We start from the raw sequence: 15,584 nt of genomic DNA on the forward strand, positions 1-15,584 counted from the left end.
GAGAGAGAGAGAGAGATTTCGTAGAGGCAGAGAAGATGGGTATGAAGTTGAAATGTTAGGGTATGAAGTGGGGTTGAGGGTAGTTTAGGTATCAGAGAAAAAATTAGCTGATAAGTGTGGGTTTAAAATGGACTTGTATAAGTAAAAATGTTAGAGTGGACTTATGAAGGAGAAAATATTGAAAAAGGGACTTGTGTGAAATTTTCTATAGATTTTTAGGTCTACTTTGCGATATATATCTCTTCTTCTGCATTTTTTATTTTTAAATATATCAACGGTTAGTATGGGATATTTATAAGCAATTATTTAGGTTTTAGTTTTGTGTTTGGAGAGAGAGCAACATGAATTTCTACTGTGTCTGTTGATCTAAAAAAAATTTAATAGTTACTCGTATAAATTATGTAAAAATATAATTTACAGATTTACTTTTTAAAGTAAACATTATATAAACAGTTAAAATAAGTGGTAATGAACATTTATCAAACAACATGTTAGTAGATACTGTATAGAAGATATGTAATGGTCGATTCATGTTTGATCAACATACTTTATTAAACACTTCACAAAAAAAAATATTAAAGAAAAAGTAATTTTCACTTATTTTTTGCATGATTTATGTCTGTGTTGAATTCGTCAGTCTCAATAATATGTCTTTATCTTTCAATCAAAAAATAATGTCTTTATCTAGAAAACGTTGTGTTATATTTGTTATCATTGGCCCATAATAAAATAATTTTAGAACAAGAAATGGAAAAACAAAAAGAAAAGTAGAGAAAATATCTTAGCCACAAGAAACAAGGAGAGACAAAGAAGGGTAGTGGGTAGGCAAGGGTCATAGACCAAAAGTGCTAAGTGGTGTCGCTTCAGCCTTCGATCTTGATCTCAATAGTGTAAAATGGATGAATGGATGGATAGAATAGAACTGGGATTTAATTATTACCTAAAATAGAGACGTGTGAGGTTTTTTTTAAGTTTTATCTCTAAAATTAAAAAACAAAATAGCTGGCCCGCACTTGAGTCTATCTGCGCTTTTTCGACACCTCAGCTGCCCTTTTCTTCCTTCCTGGCATCCCAATTTCAACGCCACGCCCCAACCCTGCCCCACCTCTTATCTAAAACTTCATTTTTGCTTATTTCTTGTTTTAATTAGGGTATGTTGCTACAAATGATAATTGTAGATACTCTCCTTTTATCGTTCGAAATGTGTCCTTGACTAATAGTGCAATTCAGTTCAAATTCAAGCATGCTCGTGGCTGAGGTGAGGTTCAAGAGGTCGTCGTCTTTTGGGTGCGCACCAAAATATATTTATATATACATATTCATGTATTTTGTATAAACCTTAAATTTGTTCTTCTTTCTCATTTTCTAGTGTACATTTTACTCAGTCAATATTAAAAAAATTCATACATTTATATTCAAGATGGCATATTTACAGTTTTTATATGTGTCTTGTAATTTGCATAAACTTTTTTCTACAATTGTCATAATTTTTTTTATCGTATGACCATTAGAAAGCACTATTATTAGAATTCGTCACAGGTCTTCAAATTTTAGGTTCGATCTTGAATTAAATGTATATTTATGTGAATTTTTTGTACGGCCGTAGCTACTTAAAAATTGAGAGAGATCATGACACATCTCAAGTGCTATATATGTATTTCATTCTTCTAATTTAATCATATGAAATTTATATTTCATTTAATTGTATATAGGCCCCCTGACCCCTAATATTCAATCTTTGGTTGGCTAGGCCACTTGTACTTGCATATTCAAAAATTGCATACTAATGTCAGCTAGTATGGATGTAATAAAGAAACTCACTCTGGAACAACCTTTTCAATTCACATCAATCACATGTATGTCTTGAGTCTTAATTATGTAGTTTTGAACCATCGTATATTATTTAGTAGTTTAGTAGTTTTTGTCTAATCCAAAAACTATCAAAGTAATCACACACTGTGTTATAACACATAGTTGTAACATTTCACATGTGTTGACATATTACCTCTACATTTAGGAAGTCTTTGACAAACACTAAACACTGTCAAAGAAATGTTATGTAGTTATTTTGTTGGCTTTTTAGTTTAATAAATCATCCAATCGAGTTTTACGATTTGACGTTCGATGTAAAGTGAGATGTTGTAGTATTTTCATGGTTTACCATCATACATTTTAGTATGTTATGCACTTATTTTATATTTTTTTTATGAAGTCTGTCGTTTTTTTCTAAGAAAGTTAAAATATAATTTAATATATGAGCAAATGACTGACAGCGGTCAATAGTATTGCAGTTTTATTCCAAATAAAATTTTACGTCGATAAGAAAAAATTATCTACAAAGATTCAGATATCTAATCTGCTTAACTTATTTGGAATATATTTGCTTAGAAAAAAGGAAAGCTGATCTGTCTTACTCAATCTATTTCATAAACATTGATCAGCAAAAAAAAAAACAGAAAAATCCATTTTATAATCCTATAAGATTTTTGTGATGGCAGATCACCTACACATATAAATAATTGCAGGTGGAGTGGAGGCCACTAAAAATAGAGTAGGGCCTAAACAGAAAGATATTAACGAGGCAAAAAAATGTTGAAATTTTGTAGCCACAAGTGTGCACAGAGTTCTGGAAGTGCCGAGTCTTGTTTTCTAGTTGAAACTTGAAAGTGATGACGGAAAAGAGCGAGGGACATGTGGCGCCGAAACTCACACCGAGTCAAAAAAGGGAGAGAGATATATGTAGGTAGCGGATCTTTCTCTCCTCTAAATCACATCACAAGGCCAAATAAAATCATGAGGCCTAGGATCGTTTGGAGGAGTTAGATATCGATCACTAGTTTACCAACTTTCTTCTCTCTTTGGGTGTTGTTAGATTATCTGATACCAAAAATGTGAAAGATATTAGTTGAGGTGGGATGGATGTGGCATGTACCCACCCTTTACGTCCCCAACACCACTCACTTCGTCTTCTCACTCACACCTCTTGTCGCTTGATCCCTCAATCCACACACATTCACAAATAGAGAGGTTGAGACTTGAGAGGAGAGACATGGAGGTGGGAGATTGGCTAACTAATTACGGGTTTTTTCAAGGTTAAGCACGTTGTAAACTATTTGATGCGGGAAGCGTGAACGCGATAGTAGGCGGCTCCATTAAGCGTCGAAAACTAAATACTAGAGTTTCTTGAATTCACCACCAAGAAATTTGAGAGAATTTAAAAGTTTTTATTGATATAGGTTAAACGAAAACCAAATCTAAAATAAACTATAAAAAAACAAAAAAAATATTGAAAGCTGAATCGGATTAACAAAGCGATATTTTTTTGCCTAAATATGACAGGACTCACTTTATGCATCCCATTCTGAAATGGTTTTATGCATCCCAAACGGATATTTTAGTCAAAAACTGCTATGATCCGATTCACAATACAGATTTTGTGTTTTCGCTCGAAAATCTCGATATATCTAAAAAAGAAATTTATGATTGATCTCATAATTAAGAAACCTATTTGAATACCAATTTTCGATATTCAAATCATTCTTTATAATGTGACGATGCTTTTTTTTTTCAAGATCCTTTGATGAAATTGGTTAAAATCTCGTCATACGTCACTGCTTATGTAAGCTATTATAAAACATGACCTTTTTTTTATTGTTGATTTATTGAAGTTAACATTCCGTCTAAGTTATGCACGAGTGCTATTAATTTAATTCGGAAGCAAATTTGCCGACCACCCTAATTTGCCTATCCTAGTGCCCACCCACCTAGTTTAATGCCATGTGTCATTTCTCTCACCATCTCTAACCATGGTTAACATTATAAAATTGTAATTCATAAATTCAGCTTTCTTTTAATTTTCAAATTCTGAGTTCAAATAGGTATAAAAGAAAATATATTATTTTCTAATAAAAAATTAAGGATTAATTTCAGTTTACCCCCATCAACTTTAGGTCGATCATCATGTTAGTCCTTCTTCTTTCAATTTCATCAAAAACACCCCTCAACTCCCAATTTTCATCAGCCGCGCATGTCCAAACCTCCAATCTCCATCTAATTCCTCTGTCAAGTGATGACTTGATATCAAGAAGAAAGAAAAAAGGAAAATAGACAAATTGCATTCAATTCCATCAAAATCACTAAGGTTAGAGGGTTGTGATTAGAACAAAGATGTGTATTGATATGGGGAAAAAATGGTCCGAAAGGTAACTTTCATAATTTGATTTTTTCTTGATATCAAGTCATCACTTGACAGAGGAATTGGATGGAGATTAGAGGTTTAGACATGCGCAGCTGATGAAAATTAGGAGTTGAGGGGTGTTTTTGATGAAATTGAAAAAAGAATGACTAACATGATGATCGACTTAAAGTTGATGGGGTAAACTGAAATTAGTCCAAAAATTAATTAAAACACAAGCTAATAGCCTAACAAGGATGAACCCATAACAAATCTCAGCCTCCCATGTCGACTTCTTTTCCGAATCCCTCTGGTTCAGGCCCGCACTCTTTCTCTCGCCGGACTTCAACTCCGAGGCCTTCATCTTCGACCTCCGATCCGAGCTCCAGTCCTACCTCGCCTCCCACAACCACGACCTCATCGACCTCAACAACCGCGACTGTAGGCTGACTTAGTCAACCTCAACACCAAGCTCGTCGACGTCGTCTCCAACGTGTTTCTTGAATGTCTGTGACTGTTTATGGTTAGGTAATGTGGCTGGGTGTGGTGAAGTTACAACCCATTTGTGAATATCTTAGTAGGGATTTGGAATAGTTTTGTTGGGGTTTCTAAAGTTTTAAACTTTTTTGATTTCATTCATGTTTTTGTACTGGGTTTTCTGTGTTTCAGAAGTTTAAAAACGAAAAAAATAAAAGGATGAACCCAGAACGAGATGAAAAAGATATGGACGAACCCATATCAAGCCTTACTTGACAGAACTAGATCTTCATGTGTTTGATCGATTAGAAGAATTATATTATACGGAGGAAGAAGGGTAGTATACAGAGGAAGAAAGATGAATTGTAATGATGATTGATGAGAATGGTTAGTAGTGACGCAAGACTTTTAATTAATTTTAGGAAAAAAAAGGTCAATGTAATTCTGAAACAATAAAGGCAAATTGTTTAAGTTCAAATGAAAAGGAAACAAAATATTTATTATTTACAGTTTTATAATGTTAATCATGGTTTGAGATGATTAAAAAAAAAGACACATGACACCAATTTAGGTGTGTAAAGATTAGGTGGACAAATTAAGGTGGTCGGTAAATTTGTTTCTATTTAATTCGAGTGGCGGAGAATAATGAATATTCCAACTGTCTTGTTATTTCTCATTTTTTGAATTTAACGGGTATCTAAGCACGATTGATCAACAGAGCCGGATTGGATTTCTACAATCATCACCGACAAATTTCTGATGATGAGTTGATTTGAAGAGAGTGATTTGGCCCATAGGGAGAGCTCTTCTTATCCAACACATATTTGGGCCACGTACTGTCGTCGAAAATGTGGGATGTGTGATGTTTAGAACGTAGAAGTACCCCAAGTGAGGTTGTACCAAAAACTGGTCTTGGTTCCCAAATGCCAAATTGCCAAAATCCCAATGCCAGTCATGGATATACAGTGTGTACATATATTAAAAATATATGTACGTACGTATGTACACGGTACTTATCAGTTTTCAGTATTATTGCTTAACTAGAAGTGAAGAATGACCAGGAATATTAATATTGATGAAGAGCTAGCTCCATACATTATTTGAACATTGATGGTCGATCTTTTTATGAGACAGACAGACCTACATACTCGTTTTCATTTGTTGCAGATGCTTCTTTAATTTCTTACAGTTGGAGTAGTACAAGAGATTTATGAAATGTTCCAACGCCCATTCATTATCGATCACGTACTGTGCTACCTTAGCAACCGAGCTAGCTAGCTAACTTTCTTTAAACAAACCCAGAATTTATTTTGGGTACTAGTAACTAGTACTGTTCCATGGCCGCAGATGCATAGCCGGACTGGCTCGGACAGGTCACCAGATCGTTCGCCTGAGCCAGTAGGGTCATATGATCATATATCAAACTACCAAAGCTTCCAGGGAATGATAAACTGTATGCTGAGATCTTTAAAGGAACTACGAATCAAGTACAAACATGCATGTTATGAGCAAAACATCCATGGTACGTAGTGTGAGAGAGATCAATATATAGTTGTAGATATATAATAATGTTGATCGAATAAACAGATCGAGAAGTGAAGCCGGATGAGGAAGTCAATGCCCGAACCACATACAATCTTTCCGGCTGGCCGGAGTAGCTAGATACCGGCAATGGAGGGAGCCAGCCCGCCAGAAAGACATGTGTGGTGCGTTCTTGACTTACCTCTTTCAAAACTACTACTTACTACTTAACCTTGCCAAGCCAAAAATACAAAAATGACTATGAAACCCCTCACAAACGAATAGTTGGTGTGAACTGTAATGAAGTTTGGAAGCAAAAACACAATTGATAGGAGCACCAACAGCAACAGCAGCAGCAGCAGCAGGCACAGTAAATTAATGAAGAGCTTCAGGTCTTGATGAGAGAGCATTCAAACTCCCAACTAACCCCATATGCTTTGTCCCAGGTACCATTAATTCAATGCCACCAGCCCTCTGAATTCAAAACACTACTCAAACACTATCTCCCTCTCATCCATCACCACATGTAATTAAGGATTGCAGCATATGCATGCAGTTGCAGCAGAAGAAAGCTAGCGGGGCTTTAGCAGATATTCATGATATCGCTGATACGTACTGATGTCTCAGGACTCGATCAGGAACTACTACAATTCAAGGCAGACTTTATTTGCTGCACGGTGGTGCCAATAAGGTTGTTCACTGTATTCACCGACTCCATGTTCAACTTTGCCGAGGGCAAGCTGCTCACAAGAATTTGAAATGCCACTGTAATCAGTGAGCCACTGCCTCCTATGTGGTTTATGTTAGAACAACTACTTGTCGATGCAGATGTGTCCCCTTGGTCTTGCCGCCCATCAGGTGTAATGGTGAATCCTGATGGCAGCAGAGGAATGTATGAAGGATCCTCGCCGCTCATTGCGATGTTGATGGCTGGAAGATCAACGGGGCAGTACACAACTAGAGACCCTGATGAGTCTATGCAACTCTCCTGGAGTATCAACATGTTGTTCTGGCTAGTGTTGAAGGCCTACACATACACATTATACAAATCACATACATGCAAGGGATTATCGAGTCATTGAACTTCTTATAAATAATCATGAAAGTTCAATTGTAACAATTCAAGACAGGCAAAAGCAAGCAGATATTAGTTCATAAATGGTCTTACTCGAAGAACAGATATGCAGTTCCCTGGATGAGAACCATTTGCTATATGGGCAACTTCTTGCACTGCATTGCCATTGGAAAGGACATCCCACTAGAAGAAAATAAATAACTCAGAAATAATATTACATAAGTAACATAATCCGATTCATCAGAGTTACGAATTTGAACAGGAATTGATGTTCAAGTTTATCCAACAAGCATATGTATACGGTATACCTGAGGTCGAGTTCTTTCATCCTTGAAGAAATTGAAGACAGTTTGTGGAGATAGTGGGAGCCAAATGGTAGTAGCTGCACTAAGAACCACACCATTGGGTTGACCAGGATCCGTGCTCTTATGGATGGTTACTCGCACTCCAACCTCGTTCATACCAGAAATTGTGGTCCACCGATGGCCATTAGATGTGCTAATGCTTGCACAGAAGTTGTTGACCATCCTTTGGGCAAGTTTCATCATGCTTCTCTTGCCTTCAGGTGACGGGATCACTGATTGTCAAGATAAATGAAGATGATGAGAGAAAGAAAACAAAAGGTACTGATCCCTTATTGTCATTTTAACAATAGTTGAAGTTGAGCAGCTACCTCCTTCAAGATCTCTAGTAGAAGTGCCTGAAACCATTAGGCATGCATATCTTTCGCACATTCTCTGAAGAGCAACAAGCCAACGTTCAGCTCCAAATGCTTGTCCACTGTGAATTAGATCTCTATAAAGTCGATGAATTGGGGCTTTCTCTTCTATTTCAACATGTTCCACCCAAGTAACCTAATTTAAAGCATTTGACATAAGCAAGAGAAACATACAACATACATTATATAACATGTACATTAGAAACTAGTAGGTTTAGTTGTTGAACCAACCTTGGAATATCCATTAGGCATGTCTTGAATCAAGCATCCAGAAGGAAGCCTATGAGATCGAGATTGATTTGCAAACTGGTTATCTCGTGGAAAATCATAAGAAACATCAACAATTGCCCAATGGCCTTGCTCAATTTGATGACAATAACGAAGGAAGTAGAACTCTCGAGTTGGTACTAATGGAGAAAGCAGCTGCAACTCTTTGTACATCTACATAACATCCATAAGTGAGATTTTCATAAGTCTAGCATAGAGGCGGCACATGAAGCAAAAGAAAGCATCAAGAATTATAGCCACTTACCAGCTGCAGAGTGCCACTGTGACTACCTAACATTCCAGACGATATCACTTCAATTGTTCTAGCCATTGATACAATTGTCGGAAATAGTTCCCCAAATTTGTTCTGTAAACTTAGAACTGTTAGATTTACTTGGAATTATAAATTTGTGAATTATAGTTCAGAGGGGAGGAGAAGAGCAATTACCGGGTCCATAATCATGTCGACTAATGCTAAGCCATTCATGATTACCACACCAGAAGCTCTAGATGCTTCAATTCTAAGATTGGGATTTTTCAAATGAGTAGTAGCCCTGGGGAAAATCCTATCATAGCTTTCAAGATTAAGAACATCCTTGCCATCGGTGGATGACTTCATCCATAGTGGATCATTAGTCTGCAAAAGCCTAAGCAACTCTTCCATTGCATTTGCAGCAATATCTGTCATGAGGGACTTGTCCATGTCCGAAATGCCAATCGGCTGGTAAGGCAAACTAGGCATTGTAGATGAAGTACTCCCCGGAAGAAGATCAAGATCAAGAGAAGGACCACCCATGCCATGCCCCCCAAAACTTGCCATTGATAAATCCAGAGAAGATATATGAATAGGCTGAACTGGTGGGAGCTGAGAAATGGGCCTCCCTATGTACTTGGCAGCAATACTAGATACTCTATCTAGCTGCAAAACATCACACCAACAACCCCAAAATCACTATCAACCTATACAGCCTACAAAATCGAACTGAACCTATATGCATTCCAACTTAAGTAGGTGATTGTTACCTCTTCTTTCAACTGAGCGTTCTCCATTCTCAATTTGTGTTCATCAAAATAATTATCTTCATTAATGGGAGGGACACCACAAGATGGGCAAATCACATTTTTGAGTGCCTCTCGGATGGCAATGTTCTCACATCGGATCTTGTCGTTCTCTGATCGAAGCACAGAGTTATCAGCTCTTTCATGTTGGGCCTGCCGTACGTCCTCATTAGTCAATACAATATTCAAGTATCCACATATATTCCATGAAAGCAATGAATGAGTAGAGCATATAAAGAAACTCTCTAAACTGCTGCAACCTTTAAAGCTAGAAACTTAGGTGTTAAACTTTAGAACAGAGAAGAGTGCATGTGTACCTTCATCTGGGTTCTCCGGTTTTGGAACCAAAATTTGATCTGGCGAGGAGCCAAGCCCAGTTCTCTGCTCAACTGCAACCTTTGCTTTTCATCCGGGTGAGGGCAGTCTTTGAACATCCTTCATTCAAACACAGGCAACCAAAATTAATAAGAAATCACCATTACATAAACCCCAGAACCAAAACAGTACTCTGTTTCCGAAGATGAGCATTAAAGATTGAAACTTTGGCATTCAGGGTATTAGAATGAATAGTAAGTAGGTAGCTAGAGAGATTACGCTTCAAGCCTCTGAATCTGGTTAGAAGTGTGACGATGGTAGCGCTTCTTCCTTCTATGAGAGTCTGAGCCATCGTGGTCTCCACCGGAGCCACCGCCAAACTCCATTTCTCACCAACTCAGTTCTCAAGTATACTCAACAATCAGAAGAAGCAGCTAGGCTTTTCTCGATCATTATATGACAAAGTAGCTAGATATTACATAAAGAGAGAAAACCCAAGAGAGAGAGAGAGAGAGACAGCAAGAAAACAAGAATACGAAGGTTTTGACTTTGTGGGTCTGTTATAGAAGGAGAAACTGGGTTGGGTTTAAGGAAATGTAGCGTGGTGCTAGGTGTTTAAGAGTTATATATGGAATCCAAAGGAGAGGTTTTGGCAACGAATAAAGCTTTGGAATTTGATCGGCTACAGAGGTAGAAAATATGGGAGTGATTTTGGAGAGAGTGAGTGAGTTATGGCACTGATGGAGTCCTCATTAAGCAAAGAGAGAACAGAAAGTGAGAGAGAAGAGAGACAAGGATGGCTGAGCTAAAGCTACTCCTCCTCTTTCTCTTCTTCCTCCTCCTTCACTATCACTGATGCAACTGTAATATAATGTGTGTGCCAAAGTTGTCACTGATGAGTTTGAGTTTTAAAAGCCAGAAGTAGGAGAGAGAAATTGAAGCAGCGAATTAAATTCTCACTCACCCCATTCGAGGGCTTTTGATGCCTCTCTCTGCTTCTCTCTCTTTCTGCTACACTAACACACAACAACAACAACAATAAGAGACTGCTAGTCCACTCACCGCCAGATAAGAGCTTTTATTACGCCGCCGGAGAGGAGTACCCGTTCGTCCGTCGTCTTCCGGCAACCCCCCACCTGCAATGACACATATACCCTTCTCTTCTCCCTTTTTGAGCTGACTTCCCCATTTTTATTTATTTATTTTCCTTCCATTCTTGGTTGTAACGTTCTCTCTCACACAGATTACGGAGTACATGCACAAAAGTCAAAGGCTCTGAGGAGAAAGGAGGGAACCAAGTCTGTGAATTATACCCCTGAATTTACTTTTACTATGCTAAGCACTGTTTGTACGTACTATACAGATTACAGAAGCCTATGGCAAAACTAGCTGTGAGCTAATTGTGTCAGCTCCTCTTGACTTGTTTTCTTTGGTTTAGACAAAACTGAGCAAATATTAGGAAATATTATTACTTGTATAAAAACCCGAAATTTTTTTAGAGTGTATTACAGAAAAAATGAAATAAATAAAAACTTTCATTTTAACCTTTTGCTAAATTTTGGCCTTTTTTAGGTTTTGATTTTACTGAGAAAAGTCAAAGTTAAACTGATGAATGAGTTTTGGATCAAAAAATGATACAATTAATTAGTTGATTAATTGGCAAAACAGATGGAATTGATAACCCCTCAATGCGTAAATCCACTATAGTATTTTTGATTCTCTCCTTAATTTTTGCATTTAGAATCTTGAATCTTGAGTTTGATAGATCAAAGAAAGAAATAGCAAATTAATCAGAATAATTTTCGTGATAAAATGAGTAAACTATAGCCTTAACTCTTGTAACAATGATATATTTCAGAACATTCTTGTTATTATACTAAGGAACTAGTTTAGAACAGTGTTATATAATTATGTCCATCGAGGGACTGCTCTTTATATCTGTATTTTCATTCACAGATCCACTAATTATACTAATTTAGTGTTACACTTGCAGATTAGTAGTCCTAATTTCTTGAATTGGGTGGCGGAATTGAGTTTCTTCCTCTTTGATATGATTTACGGGGAACGTCATGAAGTGATTGGAATTTGATCCTCAGAAATCCCAAGGCAGATAATGCATACATTTTCCCCTGTCAACAATGAGCTTTTAATTCAGGAATCATTTAAGCTAGGAGAGTTAACCTCAAGAACATCGATCGAGCCAATAGACAGAATGGAAACTTCGATTCACTTAATTATTTGCAACCTCGGTCGATAAGAACGAGAGAAGGTAGGTCAAATCTCACACCTAGTTTTGAGGTAATTTAGGCATCGATCAAATTTTGGAAAAGCCACCAAGCTAGTTTAGTTTTCCTATATTAGAGGTCGTTGTACAAATTAGACTTCATGCAAAAAGTTCTTCGATATATTAACTACAAATTCGCCAAATGCTTGAAGCCACAAAGCTAGCCAGATAGGGCGGCGATTTTCGACGACGCTGCTAAGCTAGTTGTACTACGTTGTTGATCGAGAAGCTACTGAGATATATAGTATACAAGATTATATCCTATGATGTTTAGACTTAAAAAGCTAAACATACGCATGAACAAAAGTGATATAGGAATAATAGGGTGTAGTAATTAAGCTATATTAGCTTTAATTAGTACGCACGTAGCATGGAATTTTGGGATTCCTATACCCTAATTAATCATGCATATTATAGATAACACATGCATTCAAGACGTTAACTAACTAGGTGCTCGATGATAGCTAGCAACGTTAACCCTTACCTCAAGTAATTGGTTATCATAAAATATATTAAGCCTTCGAATCTTCGATCGTTGTTAATACTTATAAGCTCTCAGTATGAATACATATGATTTGACTTGTTATTATAGAAGGGCATTCAAACTTTTTACACATTTAGTGGATCAGTTACATCGATGGAGATCGAATTCGAATCAATTTAGTTGGTGAATTAATTTTATTCATACATTTAAAGGATAAAAGATCAGTTAATTACAACATGTAATTGAATATTGATCATTGTCGATCGATGTTATTGAGTAAATTTGAATCATATTCAATATAATTGAAGCTATAATTCAATCAGCTTATGATATACGTATTTAATTTAACGTACTTGAATGCATTTGGATTAATTACATACACTCACGCACGCACAAAATAAGTCATCCCGAGCATATATATTGTGCAATTGATTGAGTTGATGAATGCATGTATATGGATATATCAAAGGGATTTAAAGCGAGATTGCAAACCGAAAGGCAAGAGTATATATAAATTTCTAACTTGCGCGCGTATATACACCATTAAACGTTCAATCTTTCTCATATATACTCCATCAAATTGCACCATCATGATTCTTCTTCTAGGGCATGCCCATTCCTGTTGTTTTTGCTCAATTTTGGTTATGTTTTAGTTTTGGTTTTGCTTTATTTTGGTTGAACTCCATGGTAGTTTCATTTAGGTTGCTTTCGAGCTATCTAGTATGGCTTCATTCCCTCGGCCCTTGTGGGCGGGTCATGTTGTAATTACCATTTTTCTTTTTGGTATGAAAGGCTTCACGTTCATGTTTCAAAAAATAATTCTTTTAGGAAAAAAACTTGCAAACAAATTTTGTTTCTATTGATTTTTTTGCAATATAGATCTTTATTGGTTAGTTCAACTTTTGAACGGTGAAGATTATGATTCACATTAAAAAAGATATAGAAATAAGAGAGAATCTAGACGCACACGTACATATTAATCCGGATGCAAGTTTTTTCCTTGTTTTAGTTCAATTGCAGAGCATACACTCACACTTATGTAAGAAGTAATTCAGTATATATGTTCGATCGCATGCTCGCAAAAAAGTTTGTGAGAGTTGCATACATGCATATATAATGGTTGAAATTAAGCCGTACAACCTCTATAAAGATCTCTACGTTTATGGTTAAGCTCATCCTTATGACCATTCGATCTTTTCAATCACCCACTTAAGTTTACCAATCTATTTTCAATTTATATATAGATATATGTATATGCACATTTATCCAATTACTTGATTATGTTGATCATTTCCTGCTAAACGAAAATCGATCATCTCGATCTGTATATGCATATAAAAGACGGGCCAACGGCCAACCATGCATATCCAAAGCTATCAGGTATCAATAAAGCTGTCAAGTTTTTATTTCAAAGTAATAAAGGATCTTAATAGATGTTGCAGCAAGTCTTGAGAGCTATTTAATTGGGGAAGCCATGCTTTTCAGTGGTAGATCGCTGGGCAAGTTTTACTGGTGCAGCTGTATCTTATTTTCAATACAGAACCATTTATTTAACTAAGAGATAATGATTAGTGATATATATAGCAATTGATCAATCAAGTTCGTCTATATGATGAAAGCAATCAGATCGAGTTGCAGACCGTACGTGAAGAAGTGCAGCTAGCAAGCTTGAGCTTAACTACATATATCAGTGCAAAATTAATTTCTAATTAGAAGCGATTCCAGTAGTCTCCACGTACTACTGTCCACTCTATATATCATGATCGATCGAGATGATTCAAAAGGTGTGGGTTGAATGGAGGTTTTCAGCATTAAACATGTTATTAAATATATTGCTTGAAGAACTGGTGCATCCAACAATTAAGTTCCATTCGATATGATTGCATCATACATGTCTTCGTTTTCTTCGGCCATCTCTCTCTCTCTCTCTCTCTCTCTCTCTCTCTCTCTCTCTCTCTCCATACACAGCAGCTGCAAGCTTGAACCTTATATTCCCGATTGCTTGCTAGCAAAGGCAACTATATATCAATCGATCATCAATAATGCACGATTCATGCAATAAGTCGTCGAGTGTCCCTTAATTGTGCAATGTAATGGAAAATGGACCCTCTAGCTAAATTTTAGTAAATATCGATCAAACCCAAATTTATGAATCGAGTATGCTAGGCCTACTTCATTCAGAGAAACTTTCACGTACATATATAATTAATCACTAATATGTTGAATAATAATCAAATCAAGTTCATAACGACGACACTACTACTGTATTAATCAGAATATATATATGATTTGGTCTTATTAATTATCAGTAAATTTGATCAGTACAGTATATATATTTATTGAAAAATGTGAAATTTGGTGAAGTATAAAACCAAGGGCCATGTAAACCTAACTCAACTAGAAAAGAAGTAGAACGCAAATATATAGCTACGGAAGGCAGGTCTGAGTCACTGTGTGGTTTTAATATGTATTATAACTATAGTCGATCAGGTAGTTTTGATTCTAGCTATGCATATGCATATATAATATGGTCCCAACTCCGGCCATCAGAATGCACATATTAGTTGATTGATATTATAGTCGTGACTCGTGAGCTTAATTAGCTAATTAGTTATACATAGCTACCAGTACTGTCATACTGCAAGTTTAGTTAGCTAGATTCATCTCAATCGATCGATCTCGATCTAGTAGGAAATGGCTTTTGGAATCGCAAGGGAAGTAGCTGTTGTAAATAACACTGGCCGGTACCTGTGCAAATAATCTCGTATAATTAAGCATCACCTTGTCATCTTGACTAATCGAACTATCGATCACTCTATCAGTTACTTGAATCAGCTAGCTACTGTTATATTAGATTTCATATGCAGGTAGCTAGCTATTAGAGTATTAGTAACTCCTAATATATTGGTAACTTTCAAACCAGTTTTAAGTACTGCATGACAGAACGATCATGTAAATCATAACTTGGGCAGAGTACGTGAAACCCCAGCAGGTAGTGCAGGGCTCAGAAGAAGCTAGCTACTTGCTGTACTTGCTCTGATCTTACGCGCAAACCACACGAGCTGGTTTGGTAGCCATGAATTTACATGCTCTGTAGATAGAGCTACCACAATCAATTATAGTACGTATTATACACCATATACCATACGAGCTAGCAAAGCTTTATTAGCTAGATAGTGCAGTGGTGAGTGTTTTCGTCAGGTTAGGTGA

General features: G+C 36.5%; 1 protein-coding gene across 1 annotated transcript; it reads right to left on the reverse strand.

Moving 5' to 3' along the window:
- Positions 1 to 6,657: 6,657 nt before the first annotated feature.
- On the reverse strand, positions 6,658 to 9,992 carry LOC101292999 (homeobox-leucine zipper protein HDG11-like). The gene is made up of 10 exons (XM_004299435.1): positions 9,886 to 9,992; positions 9,609 to 9,726; positions 9,256 to 9,444; positions 8,681 to 9,151; positions 8,498 to 8,599; positions 8,197 to 8,406; positions 7,921 to 8,101; positions 7,556 to 7,824; positions 7,341 to 7,430; positions 6,658 to 7,199 (listed from the first exon to the last, which is right to left on the reverse strand). The coding sequence occupies exons 1-10, from the start codon at positions 9,990 to 9,992 to the stop codon at positions 6,807 to 6,809; spliced, it is 2,130 nt and encodes a 709-aa protein (XP_004299483.1). The 3' UTR covers positions 6,658 to 6,806.
- Between the last annotated feature and the right edge of the window lie 5,592 nt (positions 9,993 to 15,584).

Source organism: Fragaria vesca, linkage group LG5, assembly GCF_000184155.1.
Source record: "Fragaria vesca subsp. vesca linkage group LG5, FraVesHawaii_1.0, whole genome shotgun sequence".
In the NCBI taxonomy this organism is placed as follows: domain Eukaryota; kingdom Viridiplantae; phylum Streptophyta; class Magnoliopsida; order Rosales; family Rosaceae; genus Fragaria; species Fragaria vesca.